Source organism: Desmodus rotundus, chromosome 3 (genome assembly GCF_022682495.2).
Source record: "Desmodus rotundus isolate HL8 chromosome 3, HLdesRot8A.1, whole genome shotgun sequence".
In the NCBI taxonomy this organism is placed as follows: domain Eukaryota; kingdom Metazoa; phylum Chordata; class Mammalia; order Chiroptera; family Phyllostomidae; genus Desmodus; species Desmodus rotundus.
Window position 1 is genome coordinate 55,264,239 of NC_071389.1, and position 22,690 is coordinate 55,286,928.

At 42.6% G+C, this 22,690-nt stretch overlaps 1 protein-coding gene and 1 pseudogene across 2 annotated transcripts in view; one reads left to right on the forward strand and one right to left on the reverse strand.

Annotated features, from left to right (window-relative positions):
* Positions 1-22,690, forward strand: part of AK5 (adenylate kinase 5) — a 202,144-nt gene that overhangs the window by 131,007 nt on the left and 48,447 nt on the right. For both annotated transcript variants that reach the window (XM_024565514.4, XM_024565515.4), the window contains exons 9-10: positions 17,766-17,808; positions 21,993-22,037. In XM_024565514.4, coding sequence (XP_024421282.2) covers positions 17,766-17,808; positions 21,993-22,037 — 88 coding nt within the window. The remainder of the gene's footprint in view (positions 1-17,765; positions 17,809-21,992; positions 22,038-22,690) is intronic.
* Positions 16,317-17,731, reverse strand: LOC112309068 (synaptonemal complex protein 3-like; annotated as a pseudogene).

Sequence of the window (22,690 nt, forward strand, 5' to 3'; positions counted from 1 at the left end):
ACTAAGAGTCTCCTCTTTCCAACAGCCAAGCTGCTGCCCCCAAATCTGTAATAATGACCCCCAGAAAACATCTCCTTGCCACCCCCCCCAAAGAAGAAAAACCAGCTTGTATTTTTCTTCCTGGCATTTTCAATCATAAGAGTTAATCTCGTCACAGGCTTGTAATGAACAAGCCATGTACAGAGATGTCTAAGATTGTAAGAAAGTCTGTGATTGCTTCTCTTCTGATACATGATACACTTCATTGCCTTGCTGTTTTCTTCAATAACCTTTTTCTTATTTGTAAAAGCGAAACCACATGCTATGGAAAATTTGGAAAATTATAAGAAGAATAAAGAAGAAAATGAACATTTGGGAGTATATCCTTGATTGACAGATGTTTAATACAGTTATAATCAAATTTTTTCATTTAATAATATAGACTTTCCAATGTCACTGAATAATTTTTATAAACACATTTTGAAACATATTTTATTGATTATGCTATTACTGCTGTCCCAATTTTTCCATTTGCCCCCCTCCACTTGGTACCCCCCATTCCCTCCAACAATCCCCTAACCTTAGTTCATGTCCATGGGTCGTGCATATAAGTACTTTGGCTTCCCCATTTCCTATACTATTCTTAACATCCTCCTGTATATTCTGTACCTACCAAAGGAGCTGAAGGTGCTTCTTAATCCCTGCATCTCCCCCCCACCCCTGTTTCCCCCTTCCTCCTCCCTATTGATTACCCTCCATATGATCTCCATATCTATGACTCTGGTCCTGTTCTGCTTGTTTGCTTAGTTATTTGGATTCAATTATTGATAGTTGTGAATTTACTGCCATTTTAATATTCATCGTTTTGATCTTCTTCTTTTTCTTATATAATTCCCTTTAGCGTTTCATATAATAAGGGCTTTGTGATGATGGACTCCCTTAGTTTTAGTTTTACCTTGTCTGGGAAGCACTTCAATTCTAAATGACAGCTTTGCTGGATAGGGTAATCTACACTGTAGGTCCTTGCTTTCCATCACTTTGAATACTTCTTGCCAGTCCCTTCTAGCCTGCAAATGTTTCTTCTGAGAAATCAGCTGACAGTCTTATGGGAACTCCTTTGTAGGTAACTTTCTCCTTTTCTCTTGCTGCTTTTAAGATTCTCTCCTTATCTTTAACCTTGGCATTTTAATTATGATGTATCTTGGTGTGGTCTGCTTTGGGTCCAACTTGTTTGGGACTCTCTGAGATTCCTGGACTTATATGTCTATTTCCTTCACTGGATTGGGGAAGTTTTATTTTTTCAAATAAGTTTTCAATGTCTTGCTCTTCCTATTCTCCTTCTGGCACCCCTGTGATTCAGATGTTAGTATGTTTTAAGATATCTCAGAGGTTCCTAAGCCTATCCTTGTTTTGTTTTGTTTTTTATTCTTTTTCCTTCCTTTTGTTCTGATGAAATGTTTTTTCCTTCCTTGTGTTCTAAATCATTGATTTGATTCTCAGCTTCATTCCCTCCAGGATTAGCTTCCTGTAGTTTTTTTTTTTTATTTCACTTACTGCAACCCTCATTTAGTCCCGGGTCTTTTTTTATGCTGTCAAAATACCCAATGAGTTCCTGAAACATCCTCATAACCGTGTTTTGAACTGTGCATCTGATAGGTTGCTTATCTCCATTTCACTTAGTTCTTTTTCTGGGGTTCTTTTCTTTCATTTGGTCCATGTTGCTTTGTCTCCTCATTTTGGCAACCTGCCTGTGTTTGTTTCTTTGTATTAGGTAGAGCTGCTTTGACTCCCTGTCTTTGTAGTGTGTCTTATTGTAGAAAAGTGCACCTGTTAAGTTGTATGGGGTGGAGCCTTAGGTAATTGCCAGGACAGGGACACCCATGTCACTGCTGTGTGGCTCTGTGTGAGGGAGGGCTCATAGGGGACAATGCCACTGCCTGGCCTCTGAAGTTTGCCAAGAGGAAAATGTCTCCTGGCACTCGCACTTCACTTTCTCCCCATACACCACTGGTGCCCTTCTAGCTGTTGCCCTGGTGCTGAATCCCAGAAGGGGTGGGTCTGCATGAGTCTTAAGTCCATTGTGGGCCCTTTAACAAGAGTCTCGAGAATTCCATGGTTTCTCTCAGTGCCCTAACCCCTACTGGATTTTACAGCCAGACGTTACGGAGACTCATCTTCCTGCTGCTGGAATCCTGGGCTGTGTGGTCTGGATTGGGGTTAGGATCCCTTGATCCTGAGGTGTCCCTCTTGTTTTTTATGTACCACACATGGATGTGAGACAGCCCATTCCCATCTCCATGCCACTCTGTATCTCTGAGCTTCTCCACATCTCTGCCCCTCTTACCGTCTGGAAGAAGGTGGCTTCTTTAAATCCTTGGTTGTCAGACCTCCACACAGCTTGATTTTCTGACGGTTGAGGCTGCTATTTGTTTTGTAGTCTAGCTGTATTTTTTGCTGTAGTTGTACCCGGAGGCAAGGCATATTTACTTACACCTCCATCTTGACTGGAAGTCAACACATTTTATCGACAGTATAAAATATAATTGTGTAGGTACACTATGTTTGTTTTCATCTTTCCCCCACTTCAATGCACTTACTTTTCTTTTTATCTTTTCACTGTTATAAATACGGTTGACACTTGAACAACACAGGTTTGAACTGTTCAGGTCTAGTTACACATGGGTTTTTTCAATAAATATAGTAAATATAGTATCTCTTCCTTATGATTTTGTCAATAACATTTTCCTTTCTCTAGCTTACTTTATTGCAAGAATACAGTATATAGTACAGATAACATATAAGATATGTTAATTGACTATGTTATTGGTAAGGCCCTACTCAATAGTAGTCTATTTGTAGTTAAGTTTGCGGGAGTCAAAGTTATACATGGATTTTCAGTTGTGCGGGGGACCTGCACCCTAGCCCTCATGCTGTTCAAGCGTCAGCTGCAATGCTGCTCCGACATAGCACTACACATAAACTGTGCCCAAATCTCTTGTTATTACCCTAGGAGAGATTCTTAATACTGGGATTACTGAGCCAGAGGGTATAAAGTGTAATATTGCAATATTTCCATTTCTTCCTAATCAGATGTACTTCAATAATAAAGCAAGGATTACTGAGATGGGACAGAAGGATTCTAAAGAGGAAGATTTTTAAATAAGGCTGTTTTCCTAAATTATTTGAAATGAGAGCTGTCAAACTGAGATCAGTTTAGTCCCACATGACTCAGGATACAGAGCAAACTGTAAAAAACTGCTAAAGTATCTGAAGTTCATTGATCAATAAGCTAGTCCTCCAAAATGTCAGTCATCCATGTGGCCAGGCCCGGTGAAGCCCCCAGAACATGCAGCAGCACCCCTCCTGTGCTCTTCCTTGGAAACAAGTTAGGTCCACAATCAGTCCTTTATTTCACAGGCAGTTACCAAGTTTTTTTCCACCAGGCTGTGTGCTGGTGCTTCCATACCTTCTTCCTTTCTCTAGAAACGATAGTATTCAAAACATCCAAGAGTTCTTGTCACTTCCAAACACACAGGCTTTCTTAAGTACTAACAGCTAGTCCCCAGAACATGGCCATTAATCTTCTGATGTTCCATTTGTGGCGTTATCTTCCTGCCTTAAAATAGCAAAACTGGCTTTGTTGGAAATATTCTGCAGATAGGCTAAGAAGATTATTGACAACTGGAACCCTACTTTCATGGAGAAAAGTAATTTGTATCGATTCTGTGCAAAGTAGAACCTTTGCAAGGCTAACGTTATCTTAAAAGTTCTTCTCTTGTCTAGTTTAATTGTGTCCCTGATGCCTTATTTGCAAATTAGCTCCGAGTCTTTTTCTTAATGGCATGCAAAACAACCCCGATCCTAATGGGATTATCATAAACATGGATTAGTTGGGTGTGGATTAATGAAGCATTTCAAATAAATTATAAGAGAATATTAGAGGGAGAGCCACTTCTCTCATAATGTTTGAGGGGGAGCCAATAACTAGCACCCCTTCTCCCTGCCTGACTTCTGAGCAATTGAGACGTCTCCCAAACACTCCCGCTTCTTCTCCGGGAGGAGTGAGTAAGGGGCAGAGTTATTCTGATGATAATAAGTGGACTCACATTGATTTAGTACTTTATGGTTTTTGTGCATCATCCCATTTGAGTCAGGAAGATGTCAATATATTGATTCAACAACTGTATATTGGGTATCTAATAAATGTCAGGCACTGTGCCAGATTCTGGAGTTATAAAACTTACTGAAGAGTCACTTAGTGTTTGCCTTACAGACCTCAGTTTTCTAGAAAAGACAAGCATGTTACAAAAACATACCCTTACTAGGTGAGTGTCTGAGTTAAGATCTTTGGTTGCAAGTCACAAAACCTGTTTAAGGTAACTCCCACAAAACGATATATTTATTATAAATTTTGAGGGATGCCTCACAAATCTAAGGAAGAATGCACCTAAGCATTAGAAACAATGCAGAACGAGATGCTAAAAGGCCAGTAAGAATTTCCTTCTGTTGTACGTCTGCACCCCTCTATGTATTACCTTCTGTTTCTCTCTTTGCAGACGTAGTTCTTCTACTATCCCATTCATACGGTGCTAGAAGTGTCTACCAACTGGCCTGGCTAACAGAGAGTCCGATCTCTCTCAAAGCAGATTCCTAGGGAAGGATGTTAATTGCCCAAGCATGGGTCAGGTGCACTCCTGATCCAATCACCTGTGGCCAGGGTTACATCTTAGGGGTGGGGTGTGTGCTGGCAGAGAGCTCAATTCTACTCTGCTGAGAAATTATAGAAGTGCTGTGGGATGTGGAGGGAGCCACTTGTTCCATCTTGTATGTTCAAGGCACCGTGAGTAGGAAAAGATGAATAACATACACAACAACTCTAGTGCGGGACAGAGTGTGATGTGGGATGCACTGGCACAGAGATAGAACATGCTCTTTGAGTACATTGGAGAGGGAGATTAATTCCAATGGGAGGAAGGAGAGTAACTCTTAAGTTCAGTCTTAAAATGGGGCTTTTAATAAGAAGAGTTATAGGCAGCTGAACAGGTCATTCCAGGGAAAGATAAGAGGCTGGGTATACAGTTGGAAATGCAGTGCACACAGAGGGACAGCCAGCAGGACTTGTGGGAGCCAACGAGGACACAGATGCGCCAGCCGGCATGGGCTGGCCCAGGGTAGAAAGGGCTTTACGTGTCACGGGTGGAAATTTCTTGTCAGCCTTGGAGCACGGAGACAGCATCAGGTCTGTGTTTTAGAAATACACTGTTGTCACCCATATGGAGAACGGACTAAGTGAAGAGACTGGTTTCAGGGAGGCCAGTTAGGAGGGTATTTTCATAATTAGGGCAAGAGCAGATGATTGGGTCTGGGGCTGGGGCAGAGGGATGGGTGAGAGGAGAGCAGGAGGTCAGGGGACAGTGGGTCAGCAGGGCCTTCATCCCAACTCCAGGATTAAATTCTGAAGACGGACTTTGGGAGCTCTTTACGACGAAGGGTGTGCCGACATTGCGGTGTGCACCTAGCACAAGAGAGCGTCCCCTTCCCTTTGCTGCTCTGCTGTCCTCCCCTGCAGCCGCGGAGCTTCGGTGTGGTTGACTGGCTGGCAGGTCTGAACCCTGAGGGGATTTTCAGACCCTCCGTCCCCAGGACATATTTTTCTCATTCATGAAACTGAAGAGAATACTGACATCAGGCCAGGAAAAAAGAAAAAACAGCTCAAGATTACCTTTTTAAAATGCTCACTGCAACTTCAAGTAGATGAAAAATGTGTACCTGCAGTTCATTGAAGGCAATGAGTATTCCATTCTTGAGTTGCCATGGCAACTGCTTGATTAAGTGGAAAAAATGAAGAAACAAATGTACTGTAGTTGCTCTTGAGCTTAACATTCTTTAAAAATAAAAAAAAAAAAGAAAGTCATGTTTGGTGAGTTATTTTCCCCAAGGCTTTTCTGAGACTTCGCATTTCTCTGTTTTGCGCTTCAAGCAGCGCGGCCTGTCCGCCCACTCCACCGTGAGCTAAGTGCTAGGCTTCTTGTCTCCGTGTTCAGGGGCACATGAGCCTCAGATTTCTCCTCAGAATGTTCCGTGGTGACGTTCGCTTACGTCCAGTCCCACCAAAGCCCGCTTGGGTAGATTTCTGTTTTTTCAGATGTGAGGGTGGAACCCTTATTGGAAGAATGGGTGAGAATAGGAGGGGTTCTAGCACTGCATTTCACCCCAAACTTAGAACATAAGAGCTGTGACTTTTCTGGAGACCTGGAGAATGACTCCTATTTTGATATACTAATACACAAAGGTTAGCAATAATACTTTTGTACGATTTACCGTTCACAAAATACTTTCCATCATCTCACTTCCTTTTAGCCACCAGCCTCCGGGGTGGCCATTGTTCTCCCCACTTTAGACAAAGGGAACCCTCCAACCCAAGTTCCACAGAATCTAGAGTGATATTTATAAAAATGTGGCCTGTCACTTGCCTCTTGCGGCCCTCACTGCCTTTCCGCCCGTTGCTCCTGGGATAAAACCTGGGCCCTCACCAGGGCTCCAGGGCCCTGCAGGGTGTCTCAGTGCAGCATCCTCCTAGGTCACCGACCTGCCCTCAGCTGCTCTAGGGTGTGGGCTACTCCACCTTCGGGCTTTTGCATCAGCTGAGGGGTCTTCCTGGGACAGGCTTGTCTTTCTTTACCCTCTCTCCCCTCCATTCCTCACCTGGCCAACTTAGAGCTACTCCCCAGCCCCTGTGCACATCAGAGCTCCTCTTTTAATTTTCCTAGAATCCTTTATGTTGTATACATTCATACTTAATATGAATTTACTTATATGATTTTTAAGTAATATCGGTCTCCCCAACTAGACAGGAAGCTCATGAACCCCCCCCCTCCAGGCCTGTGCGTGGCAGAGCAGGCCCTGAGTGTTGCGTGAAGGCCTCATGGACATACCAAGAACACATAGCATTTTGGACGCAAACCCAAGTTCCTAGGGATCCGGTGGCTTTTCTAGCATCCCACATTACATGCAGGTGCGAGGAGCAGAAACATTCGCCACTGTGTAAAACCCTGCACAAATAAAAAACGTTGAGGTCTAAACAACATACAGTGAGCCTGTGGGGCCAGATTAACGTCAAGGTGGGCTTGTTTGGACAAGTAACGAAGAGTGATTGTCCTGGAATATGCGCTGACATACTCCAGCAGAGAAATTAACACCGACCTTCCTCCTTTGTTCACGCACGGATGGGGAAATGCTCAGTCGTTGTAGTCTGACCCGCTGACTCCAGGTACCAGCTCCCTCACGAGCCAGAGGCGTGACATTGGACCGCTGTGTCACCCCCTGGGCCTCAGTTTTCCTGTAAAGTGAAGGCTTTCTCTCCTCCTTCACAGGGTTTCTTGACCACATGGACCGAGATGGGTGTCCCTCCGTCCACCTGTGTGTGCAGGGCTAGGTAGTGAGTAGAACCGGAGCAGGGACCATGCTTTGGGAAGGCCAAGGCTGATGACATGTGTGTGCTTTCGTGATGCTAATGTTCCATGGCAAATGGTGTTTCCAGCATAAAATAATGATTGATGAACCAGCTAGTTTTCATAAGATCATTTCTTTTTTTAATTCAGATATAATTGGCATAAAATTATATTAGTTTCAGGTGTGCAACATGAGCTGATATTTGTACATATTGTGAAATTATCACTATGCTAAATCTAGTTAACACCCACTATCACACAGTTACAGTCTTTTTTCTGGTGATGAGTGAGAGCTTTGAAGACCTGCTGTCGTAGCAGCTTTCAAATACTCCGTACACTATGCGGTTAACTGGTCACCGCGCTAGACCGCCCCGAGACTTGCTTATCTTATACATGGAAGTTTGTATCCTTAACCAGTTTCATATGGTAATTCCTTACCCGTTTTTTCTATAAAATACTATTGTGTCAAATCCATAGCATAATCTCGTTCATATTTATTTTTCTTCAGGGCTTTTAATTCTTTAATTTTAGTACACATGCAGAAAAGACATGACAAGGCATTGATAAAGGACTGATTCCAGCCTTTAGAGCATCACCATTGCCCTTTAAGGTTTCATGTCTTACCACTTCAGGAGAAGGCGATAGCTCTTAAGATGTGTCCAGAACTGTCTGACCTGCCCCCTCCCAGGCAAGAGCAGCTTCACAACAGTAAGCACACCCTGCATTTATAGCCTGCCCTTCTCTTCGGACCTCATCCAGTCCCCGAAACAGTGTCACAGTGTAAGTGGGAAAGAAATGGCGATTCCTGTACTGTATTATGAATCCAGGAAAAAGGCGGGCGGGGGGCTAAAGTGCTGGGATTGGGTCAAAGCAGGGTTAGAGGAGCAGCCCAAGGCCATGTTGGGAAGCTTTGGGTCTATAAGCAGAGTGCGTGTTTTCTCAGAGCAGCTGGAGGGGCGCCTGATAGATACCATGAGGTGGCATTTGCAAGAGCCGTGAGACTCTTGTTGCTCCCCCGACCCTGCACTCACTCTATTTTCTATTCCACATTTTTAAGGGGAAAAAATTGATTAAACTTCACTTTGAAGCAGACTACCACTAGCCCATGTGGAGTCTGTGCAAATTAAGGGAAAACAACCCTCTAAGCCCCCACATCCTTAGGGACCACAGGTTGGTGAGTGGATTCAGTCCCCACTGAGCCTCCTAACCGGGGCTGTTGGTGCAGCGCACAACCACACAACCGCACAACCACGCAGGGCGCCTCCAGCTTGACGCCACAGGGGAAGGGCTGCCTTCTTCAGCAGCAGGGGTCCAGCCCTGCGTTTTGAAAGTCCTAACTTTCAAGGCTCAACTCCTCTGACAGGCTTGTCTTTTCTGAGCTGCTTTTATTTCTGCTTTTGGCAGTTGTTTGTTCTCTCTGCACAGCCTTCTGTAGGAGAGACTTAGAGAAGCAGGAAAAACCAGGCAGGTTTCCTTGGCTCCTGCGTCTGCTTGGTTGTTGGTAGTGGGGTGAGTGTATGCTTCTCCAATATGATGTCATCGTGCCTTTTAACAGCTCCCCAAATGCTATCTGCCAAAGGTTTTTCACAAGATAGCAAAATGTTCCTCTTTTATGTCCTGTGTAACTCTGTACTAAGATTTTAAAACAGGAGATATAAAGGCTGGCCTTCTAGTACAATATCTCCCAGGAGACGCGCAGGTGGGTCACTCTAGAAACCAACCTGTCGGCTGTCTTCTGCATTGTCTCGGGAAAATTCTAACCCCGAGACAGCGCTGACATTTGTTGCCCCAGCGCATGGGCTGTTTAGAGATGTAAATTCTGTAACTGGAGTAGTCTGGAGGAAGTTTATCTGTGATCCATCAGACTTGCAGGTCTTAAGTCTACCCCCAAACACAGTCCACGCAAAGTATCACCACACAGAGTAGGTAGCATTAAGTAAACAACCCACAGAAAATTAAACTGAAAATAATGAAGGTAAAGTTTATAATGAAAAAGTAAGAATAGCAGCAACAAAGCGTCCTTCCTGAAAACTGTCACATTGCCAGTTGTAGCACAGACCCACGCCCTGTGGGAACACCGAACATCGCCAGGACTTGTGGAGTGGCCAGAAGGAGAGGCAGGACATAACCAGGCAAAGGAGAGGGGTTCCAGGCTGGACAATCATAACAGGCAGGGGATCCAGAGGCCACATAAAGCAGGTCAAGTTCTGAGAAAATTAATCAATTCATGTATCTCGTGGAGTTTAACTTAACTATTTGGGCCCAATAGCATGAACTTCATAAAAAAGTTCTAGCTTGCTACGGTAGATAGTAAGTGCTCATCAATCTCTCGCAACCTGAGCCCTTCCTGAGACTTCAGACTCTAATTTAAAAGCCCCATCATCTCATGTCTGTAGATTGTTTCTAGTGAGAAGAACACATCTTTTGACCTGCTTCTTTGATTCACGGTTCCAGCCTAGGTGTCACCATTAGCTCCTCCTTCGCTCTGTGACCCATGGGCCACTAACTAACCCTGTCCCACTCCTCACTCAGCGTTACCCTCTAGCACCTCAGGGAATTGGGCGCAGACATTCAAGTTGCAGAATAATGAAAGCAAGAGAAAAGAGGAAGATCAGAGCTAGACCGTCAATCTAGGGGTGGTCCTTGGGAAGCTGTCTGTTGCATCCATGATAGTGATCATTAAGAAGTGCTTCAGGAATTGTCGGTCTCTAACACCAGCCCTGCCTCTAGCTCACCAAGCTCCAGCTGAAGGAGAAGCGGGTAAGTAAGGAGGTCTTCATACCGTGGCTCGTACAAAGCAAATTGCCTGCAAATCAACTGTTAAAGCACCAAGGAAGCAACTGGCTACAAAAGCCTCTCACAAAAGTGCACCCTCTACGGGAGGGGTGCAGAAGCCTCATTCATCATTACGGGTCTGGTACAGCAGCACTGCGTGCACTTAAATGCTATCAGTAGTCCACTAGACTTCTGATTTGGCAAACGTCTCTTCCAGCATCTAGTGCAGGAGAATGCTTTGATTTCAAACCAGATCTGTACTTCCAGAGTGCTTTGCAGGGGGCAAGCGAGGCCTATCTGGTTGGCCTTTTTGAAGACACTAACCTGTGTGCTATCCATGCCAAATGTGTAACCATTAGGCCAAAAAACATCCAGCTAGTGCGCCTCATATGTGGAGAATGTGCTTAAGAATCCACTGTGATGGAAAACATTTCATTCTTTTTAAAAAAATTATCTTCTGCCCTGGCTGGTGTAGCTCAGCGGATTGAGTGCCAGCCTGTGAACCAAAGAGTTGCTGGTTCGATTCCCAGTGAGGGCACATGTCTGGACTGTGGGCCAGGTCTCCAGTTGTGGGCGCATGAGATGTAACCACACGTTGATGTTTCTCTCCCTCTTTCTCCCTCCCTTCTCCTCTCTCCAAAATAAATGAATAAAATCTTTAAAAAAATTTTTTTAATTATCTTCATCCTGTTATTGGTTAGTTCTGAACGTTAGATTTTTTTTTCCATGTAGTCAAAGGTAACTAAGTATATGATTGCAAGTGGAAAATATGGGACAGAAATCAGTATTGGCAGTTTTTTAATTTTCATTTGTGTGTGACTTTTTTAATATAAATGGAGGGACATAAAGCATTAATGCAAGTCAAAATGTTTCAGTGAACAAGTTTCCACAGTTCAACTTTATAACAAACCCATTAAATTTTTCTGGACGATGCCAACATTTGTATTTTTTTTAAACAAGTAAATTTCTTACTGATGCCAAAAAAAGAAAAGTACTTCAGACTGCAGGGAAAGGGTTGAGGGACACCTGTGATGAGCAAAGAACTCAGCAGGAGGAGGAATAGAGAAGTTACAGAGTCCCAGGCACCCTCCACCTGCCCACTTAAGACCTACCTTCCCCCGATCTTACTTCCTTTTTAAAGAAAGACTGTGGGACAAAGGATGTCTCCCCTGGGTGATATTTTTCTGCCTGAAGAAAATGTGAAAACACGTAGAGTGTATTTTCCTCTATTAATTAACCTGGTTTTCCATTTTGCCAGGATATTTAATAAGGAGTCTGTATTCCCATAGCACCTTATAAAACAGCTAGAAACAGGCCAGTGTGGTCTGTAGATCCCAGTGGTTGAAGCTAAGCTTTGCCATTTCATCTCTGTTTTACAAGGAATCGGAAAACAAAGAGGTAAAAGCCAAATAACTCTCCTTGGTAAGATTCTAGTCAGATGGGACTTTATGGCCAACATTAACTTTAAATGAAACGAAATCGGAAATGGAGAGTCATGCGTTCCTTCACAGCGCCAGCCTGGCAAAGCCCACAAGATGGTACCGGTGCTGCGTTTGGCGTATGAAGACGAGACTGGAGTGTTTCTCAGATGCCCCTTTAGCAGTGAGGTGAAAACAGGAATTTATAGAAAAACATCAGGAAAAACTTTTTTCTTTAACATTTCTTATTAGAGATACCAACATTTTGATTCCCATACCTTTTTATGTATCTATTAAATTTATAGATAAAAGAAGCAAAGTACCACTCCTCCTGGAGAACTAGATCTGTAAAACACTATTAAAGCAGTTTATGTAAAGACCCTGCAATTTAATAGGACTGGGAAGAGGTTAGTCTAGCACCCCCTATATTTTCCCTCCCTGTTTACTCAATTGTACAAGTACTTCCACAGCAAGCAGACCTCTAATTGTATGTACTTTCATGAAAGAGAAACGGGGCGGCTGTAAAATAAATTCCTGAGTGTAACTAAATTACATACCGCTTCCTATGCTTTTTTTAAATTGCCTATTGCTTTAAATGAAAACATGCTTTAGCAAAGAACTGTAAACACTCATAACATTTCCCAAGGACCAGTCTCCCTTCTTCCTGCTGAGAAAATGTGGTTATGTTTCCATTTTCCAAAAGTCTGCTGAAGATGCAAGAAATTTCAAAACTTCATTCACAGCTTACCAGTAAAACTTGAGAATTTCACTTTCAAATCACCATGATGCAGCTTCAGTTCCATCTTTTAGCAAATGAATCCACTTTGTTTCTATTCATATTGATGCAGATGTTCTGGCGTCAGGGACCCAAGGGTTCATGACCCACTGTGGGTTCTTGGCTTCAAGCAGCAAAGAATTCAAAGATCAGCCAGCACAGAGTTTAAAGTGAAAGTGGGTTTATTAACAAAGCAGTGAGAAGAGAATGAATGGGCTTCTCCACAGACAAAGCAGCCACCTTCAGCAAAGTTTGCTGCCTTCATTAAGGTTCATTGAATTGGAGGCGAGGGTATTCAATGAGGGGGAGGAATATTCATTCAGGATCTTCTCGGGGAAAGGGGTGCAGATTCCTCAGAGGAGCTCCATCTGCCATTTTGTGTCTCTGTGTGGGCTTTCTGATTATGGTGAGTTGGGGTACGTCATTTAGCGTGCCAATGCATTGCAATAAGCATAGAGTGAGTCTAGGAGTTACCATTAGAATTCAATTCATGGCCGAATGTAATTTCAACTCCTTAACTGTTAAAGAGTAGTTACATTTATACAATCCTAAAATTATTTTGGCCCTTTGAAGGCAACCATGAGGCTGATGTGGCCCCTGGTGAAAATGAGTTTGGCACCCCACTAGATGAAATCAGTCGCCATGTTCGATCAAGCTGGTCTCTGCCAGTTTTAAGCCATAAACCCTGTGTGTGTGTTGGTGGCGGCGGGTGGGAGGTGGTCCTACCATTGTCCTGACAGTTCTCGCAGCAGTTTGCCCCTGCCCTGCTCCAGTGTGGCACCGTGAGCGTTCATTACACTCGAGCCACCTAGCCGCTCACCGAACTCTGTCCTCCTACACTTCACGGTGGTCATAGGAACTCTGTCCCTAAAGGAAAACACCTCCCCCCAACTAATTGCTCTTCCTGTAAGTAACAGCAGAACCCAGGCATTCCTGTGCATCCACAGAGGGAAATAAAGCTGAGTGCAATTGCTTTCGCTCTCCCGATGGCTCTGGCTTGCCTGGAGAATGAGAGATAGAGACCAAAACAAATCCGTAGCCCAAACCTCGTTTCCCACAAAGCCATGAATCCTATGTTGAGGTTCTAAATGTGTCACTTCAACAGGATTCTAGATCTTTCCCCATCAATTACCACTATATTATTGGATATAGAACAAAAAGAGGTGGTTGTTCAGTATTGGTATCCTGCTTCATGCCTCCCAAAACCTAGTTTAATAATGTGGAAAGGCATCTATGTCTCATTGTTCTCACAAAGCTAGCCCCACAATTCAGACTCATAGGGGACCAAGGGCTGACTGGATGGAGCAGCCACACAATAGAAGGTTATAAGAAGCACCCACAGACATGCAGCGTGGCGCCTGGTCATCGGTGGGTTGAGCTTTCTCAGAAAACGTCTCACTGATGATGCAGCTACAGTGCAACTGGGTATAAACACCATATCAGATATTTCTCGAATAAGCCTGTATAACAATCTTCTCCTTATATAATTGACATTCCTAAATCAATGCCTTTTATGTAGAATACACGTAGCATTGGAAAGGAAAGAGCCTCCAGGGGCTTTTTCAACAAAACTGGAAGACTTTGCCTTTCATTCGTTGTTTCATGTGTGTGTGTTCAAGATGCCAGAATACATTTATTTATGAAAGATTCACATTGGAATCAGGAGGTTTATTCTGAGCATAACTAGAAAGTGACACCCTCCAGTCAAACACCCCATACTCCTGGGTTTTCAGGCCCGTGGACGCAGCATGTCGCATTCCTGGCACAGAGCTGATGACGGTTGCCTCCATGCTCCAGAAACCCGTTCGCTATCAATGCGTTCATAGAAATAACACCAGGGCTTCTTTAAAGCATTTGGGTCAACAGAATAGAAGGCTGTGAGTAAGAGCCATGGATGAAAACAGGTCAGACTCAAGCAGCCAAAGAGATCTGAGAGGCCCTTTTAAACACAATGCATTGTTTTATGAATTGAGATTCACCTTGCTTAAACTCCCAAAACATGATAGCCAGGTAAAAGGAAGATCTGATAGAATTTAGTCCATAAGGGTGGTATAAGACTGATAATTCAGCAATCCAATTAAAAACTGAGGGAGAGGACTTTGCGGTTCCCTCTTAACATTACCTGGACACATTCCATAGCTGTTTGACAAGCAACAGGCCAAGTCTGATTGAACAATCCTTTTCCAGCAAAGACTGCTGAGCCGCTTTCTGTGTAGCCGCACTTGCGGCAAGCATATTCATTGTTTCAAATAGGTCCCTAGAAGCAGAGCCTGAGATGGGGATTTTTTTGCAAGTGTGATATTAGGGAGTCTCTTAGGAGATGGAGAGAGACAGAGGATAGGGTAGGGGTAGCAACTGAGCAAAGATGTGGTCCCAGCTGGCCAGCTGCTGGGGTCGGCCTGATCTTGAGGGGAACACTGAGGCACAACTTATACCCGAGTCATCCCAGCTTGAGGAAGGGGCCAGACTCCTGTGAGCCCTTAGCAGTAGCCCTTAGCAGTAGTCTCACCTGTACCGGCCAGGTGAGGGGCAGGACTCTAAGACATCCATTGTGGTGGCTAAGTTGATGGGACTAACTTTCTAGGAGCCTTGCTACGTGGTAGGAGACATGGTTCTCATCCCAACCACGACCTCACTAAGGACACAGTGACATGATCATGGGCCCTTCGTGTGACCTCTGTAACCATCTTTTTCTCATCTGTAAAATGGGAGAGGTGGAAGGTAGGACTGGATTTTAGATGATTCCTATACTCCCAGCTCCCAAGTGCAATGATTTCAACAAGGGAAGTGTTGAGGGAGGCTACCTGAGGAATAATTGAAGTCTTTCTACTCCCTAGAAGGGAGTTAATTAATGTAGCTGTGTCCCTGAATGGCCACTCCATTAAGTATTCCTGTCTCACCTGGAATAGCTCTGGCTACACAAGCAAATCTAAGAAGACAGGCAGTGAAGCTGCCCTGAAGGCACACGTTCTAAAAAAGGATAGCAAGTCTCTGTTTTGGGACAAAGTGCTTTCCGGGCAGTTTACCTCAAGGGAGCGTTAGTGCAGCCTCATTTAACTCAGTGCTGCGTCAAAGCGAATAGAGGCCAGGGGCTGTCCCTGCAAAATGGCACAACCTCTGTAGCAACAGCAATTTAGCAAAATCTATCAAAATTATGTTGATAAATACATTTACTCTTTGGTGGCACAGCCCCTTCTGTGGGAATTTGTCCTCCAGGCATATGTGTATGAAATGACTTTATATAAATTTATTCATTATGCCACTTTTTCAAAAAAAGCCCAAGATTGGAAACAATTCAGTGGTCCATCAATAAAGGACTTTTTTAAAACAATAGCAACAACTATGGGACCTTTCCTACAATACAATACTGTATAACCGAGAACATTCTGAGCTGATATGGAAAGTTCTCCAGGAAATATTGATAAGTAAAAAAGCAACAGGAAGAACAGTATAAATTAGTATGTAATTATAAACACATGCACATACAAAATAAGTATGCTGCTTCTGTGTACAAAATGGAGGTAATAAGATTAAATACTTAAATTCAAGTGTATCTGTGGATATCTGAAAGTCTGTTTTTATGTATATGGAAAAGATATAAGAAAACCAAACCTCTATGAGTGTTTACTTACCCATAAGGGATAAGGAAGTAGGAAAAGGGGATCGATGGAGACATAGGTGGGATTGAAAATTCTCACCAAATGCCTTTTTTTTTTTTTTTTTTTTTTTGCTGCTACTCAACACTGTTTAGATTTTATTTGGAAGTTAACAGAAAGAGGAGGCTTGCACTTAAGCTAATGATTAACGTGATGTAATATTTTAAACTAGAATTTTTTAAACACTCTAAAGACTTATATGCCTCTTAGCTAATGTTATAATGTATCATATTACTTAGGTTCAAGTTCTTCCTTCAAAGAGTCACCAGAATAACATGGATTGAAGATACTTTCAAACATCTGCCATCTCCTGCTGTTGTTTTTCAGTGTTTAATATCATAACTGACAGTGTCCATCATAATTTGCTTTTGCAAAAATTGAACTAGCCATTTTTAGTTCAATTCAAAAGAAGTAGCCATTTCTTTTTTAAGTTCAGTTTGTGCACCAGGGCAAGCTGAGCGTCCTGACGGTTTCATTGTTTTCTGGCTCTGGCCCTGAGCAACTCTAGATTGTTGGAAAACCTTTTGTTGTCAAAACAAATTAGCTAGTTTTCCTTCTTGTTCCTCAGCCTTCTGCACATCTGTCTCCCACTGCTGAAACAAAGTCAGAAACTGCTGAGAAAATTCTTGGTTAAGCTTCTGCCTTAGATCTTGTTGGGTTTTCCAAATATGTTCAATTTTCTGGTTACTGGATTGGAGGGAAGCCTGGGCATGCAATGCTAGTCCTTTCTTCTTTGCAAGAAGAGTGTCTTTAATGTCAGCTCCAAAATTTTCCAGCGTATTCTGTAGTTCACCTCCCACACCAGCAACTATTCCTGCAGAAGTCCTTTTCTTCCCAAGCTTGTCAGTTACTGGAGTCTTCACGTCAGTAACACCCTCCTCTGAATCACTCAGATTTTCTTTATCTTCTTTCTCAAAGCCAGAGCCTCTTACAACCTGATTCCCCATTGATGTCTTCCCGGCTCTCCCTGCATGTTTTCTTCCAGAAGGCAACAGAGTTAGATGTTTCCCGACTGCAGTCCCTGCTTGCAGCCGCAACGCTCCTCTCCAAATGCCTTCTTATAAATTTTTTTCTGGATCTCTTACAATCACCTTTAGTTTTTTCTATGAGGAAAATGGAGCAGCTTTTTAATTAAAAATAATATGAAAATTAAAAGGCAGACGTCCATGAAAACTGGTCGTCCCACCTGCCTTATTTTGTGCTTTCGCTTTCAGGGATTGGCAAACTTCGGCCAGTGCTTCATAGTTGCACAGAGACCATATGGCTCCCAGTGGTGAAAATATTTACTGTCTGGCCCTTTATAGAGAGTTTGCCAAGTCCAGCTTAAGTTGCAGAGTTGTCTGTAGAACAGCTGTGACTACACCTACCTGAGCTCCGGGTACTGGAGGGTTTTGCGGCCTTGAAATCAGCTTTTCCGACCACGGGTGGGTTGCACCAAGAAAATGAGGCAGCATATTGTCCCAGGTAAGAAGAGCATGAACTCTGGGGACAGGCAGCCCCGGTTTGAATCTGGGCTTTTTCCTCGCTGCTATGTGACCTTGCACAAGTTAACTTCTTGAACCGAGCTTCTTCACCTGTAAAGGGTAGATCATAATAATGCCCTCTTTATAGAGTTATTTGGAAGATTAAGTGTGTTAATGTTGGCAAGGTGTTTAACACAATACCTGTTAGTATCATAAACTAATACTTTGATTTTTTTTTTAATAAACAGGGTGATGACCAGTCAAATATATTTGGAGAGGACACCACAGGAGGTGAGTTTTCTTTACTGAGCAGACCAAATTGATCACTTGAGTGGCTTTAAACATGTCTTTTTTATTAAAAGCAACAAAGGGAATAAACTACCAACAACACATACTTTCCCCTTAATGAGAGAACACAGTAAAGATGTGAACTCTGCATCTCTCCCGTCTTGGTCTATGTGAAGAACCAGAGGGATGCCTGAGACAGGCATTTCCTCGCCGCCCCGAGCACACGACCCCTGAGGTACTCAGTGAAGAGAGGATGCTCTGGTAAAGTGTGTTTGGGAAATGCCCAATACTCAGTCGCCTTTGGGAGAGTCACATATATAATAGCACAGCAAGTCTCCCAAACAAGTCCTGCAGCAAAGAGAGCTAGCTAACTCTAATAGAACATTCTTCAGATTCTTTGGAACACAAGTCTTTTTTCTGCATAGTAGTTACTCTTCTGCAGTGTGCCATTGGGATGCAACCTAAGAAACACCCAAATTATACTGCCTTGTCATTTGTGTCATGTTAAAAGCCCTGCAAAAACCAAAAAAAAACCCAAACAAACAACCCAACCATAATTGGCTACACATGAAACTGCAAATAGATAAAATTATCTAAATTTGAGATTGTGCAAGAAAGATAAGGTTCCTGCTTGCCCTAAGTAAAATACCTTCTAACATTATCAGTCTGTAATAAATGTTGTAGTTATAGCCCCAGGAAATGTGTTTATATTGACTGTGCATGCATACAAGGAAGTGATTTGGCTTTCCAAGTGACCCCAGCTCTAATCCTGCACTGATGCATGAGCATGAGGGGTAGACGGAGCGTCATTTGATGATAATGGCAATGGCAGTATGTGAAAATCTCAGTCACCCAATGACACCATGGTGATTCATGGAGAAAGGCACATAAATGGGAGCCAAGTGCAAGTAAACAACTCAGTCCCAGCTGGATAGGGATTGATTGATTGCCTAATAAAGTCTCCTCTTTTCCTGGTTACAAACTTAACACATATTCATTGTGGAAAACTTTCTAAGGTAGAAAATCAGAGTCATCTAAAACCTTATGAACTCTGAATAGCATGTTTAACATTTCTAGTACATTTTATTCCAGAATGTTGTCTATATATTTATTTTCACATAGTTGAGCATAGATATGTGTATACAAATATTAGCTCTAATTTTGTACATGTCATAACATAAGCATGTTCCCATGTCATTAAATACTCTCTATAACCTTACTTTGTAATGACTACATTACAAGAATGTTCCATCATTAATTTTAAAAAATAACTATTTTTTAAAAACTGGAATAGGATATAGCTATACCAAAAATAATAATAATAATAACCACAGCTCCTTTCCTGGATTGCAAATAGATAAAGGTAAACCTGAAGTCCAGAGAACAGGAGATGACCATCTGGCCCCACATGTTAGGAGCACCAGTGTATTTTTGCCTTTAATAAAAAGTGCCACATAACATAGGTCACAATGAGCTCCTCTATGAAAAGACTGGAGCATCTCTCTGATTAAATAGAACCAAAAAAAAAAAAAAACCCATCCTTCAATATAAAACCAAATGATTCCAAAGACCCCAAATTCACTTTTTTTCTCTGCTTCCAGCTCTTTCTCCCCTGTCCTGTTCCCTTCTATCACCAACCCAATTTTTTATATCCATTCTCTCCCTCTCTCCCTCTTTCTCTCTCTTTCTCTCTCTCTTTCATTGGGACTTTCAGCTCATAGTGGATTCCTGCAAAAAGGTAGAATTGTGTATGTAAACAAACCAGCCCAATTCCACTAAAAGTAAGTTTTATAACTGTCAGAGGAACGATCTAACTTTCAAAAGTACTGATTATCTACGCAAGGTATGAAGTGTAAGTCTGACTACAGTAAGTCCTCTTACAGTTGAGTAAGTCCTCTGAAGTGTAAGTCCTATCAGTTTTCTTAAAGTGTAATAACTGTAATTTTGTCCTCCAGAAGGGAAATGAAAACCTTCCACTCTCTCCAGGTAATCGCATTCTACCTGTCATTTTAGTCAGCTCACACCCATAGGATGAGCAAGAGCAGTTCCTGAGTCAGGACAAGAGCCCAGAGCTCCACCTGGACAAGGAACTCAGGGCCAACCCCGTCCTGCCCTGCTCTCCAGGGCTCTCCCCGCCAACCTGGTTGCACGAGGAACCCCAGGGGCCTGGACTTCTAACAAAAACACCAAATGCCTTGAACTTCAGTGTGTTACTTTAAAACATGCAAATTTTTCATGAAGTAAAACAAATCACAATATCCTATATTGCAATGTATTATTACTGTCTACTCAATGTATCTTGCAATTTGCAAAGCATCTCCCTTAGCAAAAGGGTTAACAAGAATAATATTCAAAATTATCTTCAATTACTCAATCTGTAGCCTCATCTGTCCAGCTGAGAGAAGCATGCAGCTTCAGATGTTGTTTTGTTTGTCCAGCATGTGCCTAAAAACATGACTTTGAACGTTAACTCTACACCAACCCACCCCACTGGTTTAGAATCTTTGCCTGGCCTTTGCTTAAGTACATCAAAGAAAACTTTCTGAACATTATTGTTTGTGGAATCAGCATGCTGCCCCCACCATCGTCCCCAAGGGTGTTAGACAGAGCTGCTCAGAAGTTAGCCACTTGGAGAAGGGCTTGAACACGGTGAGTTTCTCTGACTCCCCTAAGGCCTGTGTTTTAAGCTTTCACCATCCTCATTGGCCAGGCTGGCCTTCAGGTTGGAGCAGTACTTCCCTAATTGGCTCCTACTGAGTCCCACTCTGAACTTCAGAGCATCCTGAGCTAGCCTACACCTGCACTCTTGACCTGCCAAAAAACTCTGCCTCCAGGGCAAAAGGCTGACGCATCCCTGGCGCAGTGGACTAAGCAGCCTGCTTACTCTCATATTGTGACAGCAGTGAGAAGGTTCAGCTCTTGATCACATGTAAAATCTCCTCTTCATAAATAAAGCTCTAGAGCCTTAAAGCAAGGGTGAATTACTTGTCTCTGCTCCTCTCTCTGAAACAGTCTTGGGTAGGACTGCTGTTTCCTGTCTTCAGATCCCCACTCTAAACATTTTTTTTTAGTTCGAGGTGTCCCTGCTTCCAGACTCAGCAGTAACCATGGCATTTTCTGAGCCCAGAATCCCCAAGCTCACAGAGCCATCCCCAATTCAAGTTTTTGGTTGTGGTTGCCTCTTCAGGTGACTTCACTCTTACCCAAGGTCTCCTGGAATTTCGGGTTACTTTAGGAGAATGTCTTACACATACAACAATAATAGCATCATAATGGCGGCCAAGGGACAAAGGGGGCCATTTCCTCACGAGGCCTGAGAGTTTACAGGAACCACCGGATCATGGGTATTTGAACCTTATTAGCGATCATTGCATCCAACACCTTTATTTTACAGAGAAACTGAGGTGCAAGAAGAAGTCATTTGCCTAGATCAAGTCAGTTGACAACAGGATCGAAAGTGTAGCTCTTGTCTACCCATCCCGCATGGCTACCTACTACACCACGTGACGACTGAAAATCTTTTAGGGCTCCACAAATTCTAGAAGGTTTTGCACTTTGCCAAAATTTCTAATCGTATCCTTGCCATAAAGCAGTAGCTCCCAAAGTTCAGTTCTCACTTGCCACCTTCGTGAGTTTTGCTTCATCTCTATACTACTTATTATACAACATATCATTCAGTTAATATTTTTCATTATTATTTATATACTTTTATTTTAAAAGAAATTTTATATCACCACCTTAAGTGGAAAATAGCATTATTTCCTGTAAATATGGACTATTGTTAAGTTATTGTCTTCCAGACTCCCTACTTGTTTCTAACTCCTCTTCATCAGAAAGAGACTAGCAAATGTTTAACAATGTGGAGCAACTCACAACTGAGACAATTAGGAATTTTTTGAATAATTTTTTAAATTGTGTTTTTTGTAATTAATGCTACTTAATGGCTTACCAGTTTTATCACTTAAAGGTAATAATTTGTATTTAAATGAAAACATGTTACCTGGGTCTGGGAATAAGGCTGAAATGGTCATTGGTGCCTTTTAATTATGGCCTCTGAACACATTTAACCAACTCTAAGCTTCTTATCAAAAAGAACTACAAGCGTTTGGTTTTTACATGACATACGTAAAGCCAGGGTTTCAATACAGTACTTCTTGCCAATAACTTAAGTTATTCTCACTTTAAAGGTGTCATGGAAGACTTGAGGAAGTGCAAAATTATTTTCATGATCGGTGAGTAACAACCCTAAAATTTTCTAATACAATTGCTTAATAATAACAACTTGATAGTGGAAAAGGCTGTTCATTTCTCACTCTGTTTTGAAGTCTTGCCTTTTTTCTTGCCTTTTTTTTTTTTTAGTAAAGATAACAACCAGACACTTTTGGATTGCTGCTTTTATTTGCACAATTTCATATTGCTTTTGGATTTGTTTCTTTTCAGCACAGACAATGTAGGGCTCTGAATGGGCCCTGCCCACTTCAGCACTCTGTTGCGTGGGTTGTGACCCTGGGCTGTCTCTCACATTCAGTCGTCCACCAGATACTGCCTGTCAGACCCATGCTGGCAATGAACAGGTCACTGAGCTTCCATCTTCGATGAAAAGAACTAATCAAACTATTATCACAAAATTAGGAAGGCTACAAAAAGCCAAGACAGAACAACCTGCGTGGCGTGTTTGGGTTAGAAGTGAGTTTTTACTTCATACAGGGTGATCAGGGAAGGCTTCCCTGTGGAAGTGACATTTAAGCAGGGAACTAAAGGAAGAGATGGGGCCACTGAGGGGATTCACGGGAGGTGAGAAAAGGAAGAATTCCAGCCAAAAAGAACATACCTTAAGCCGTGCCAATTCTTGAGCCCTACCTGAATTTTATTTCTGACCTACGTG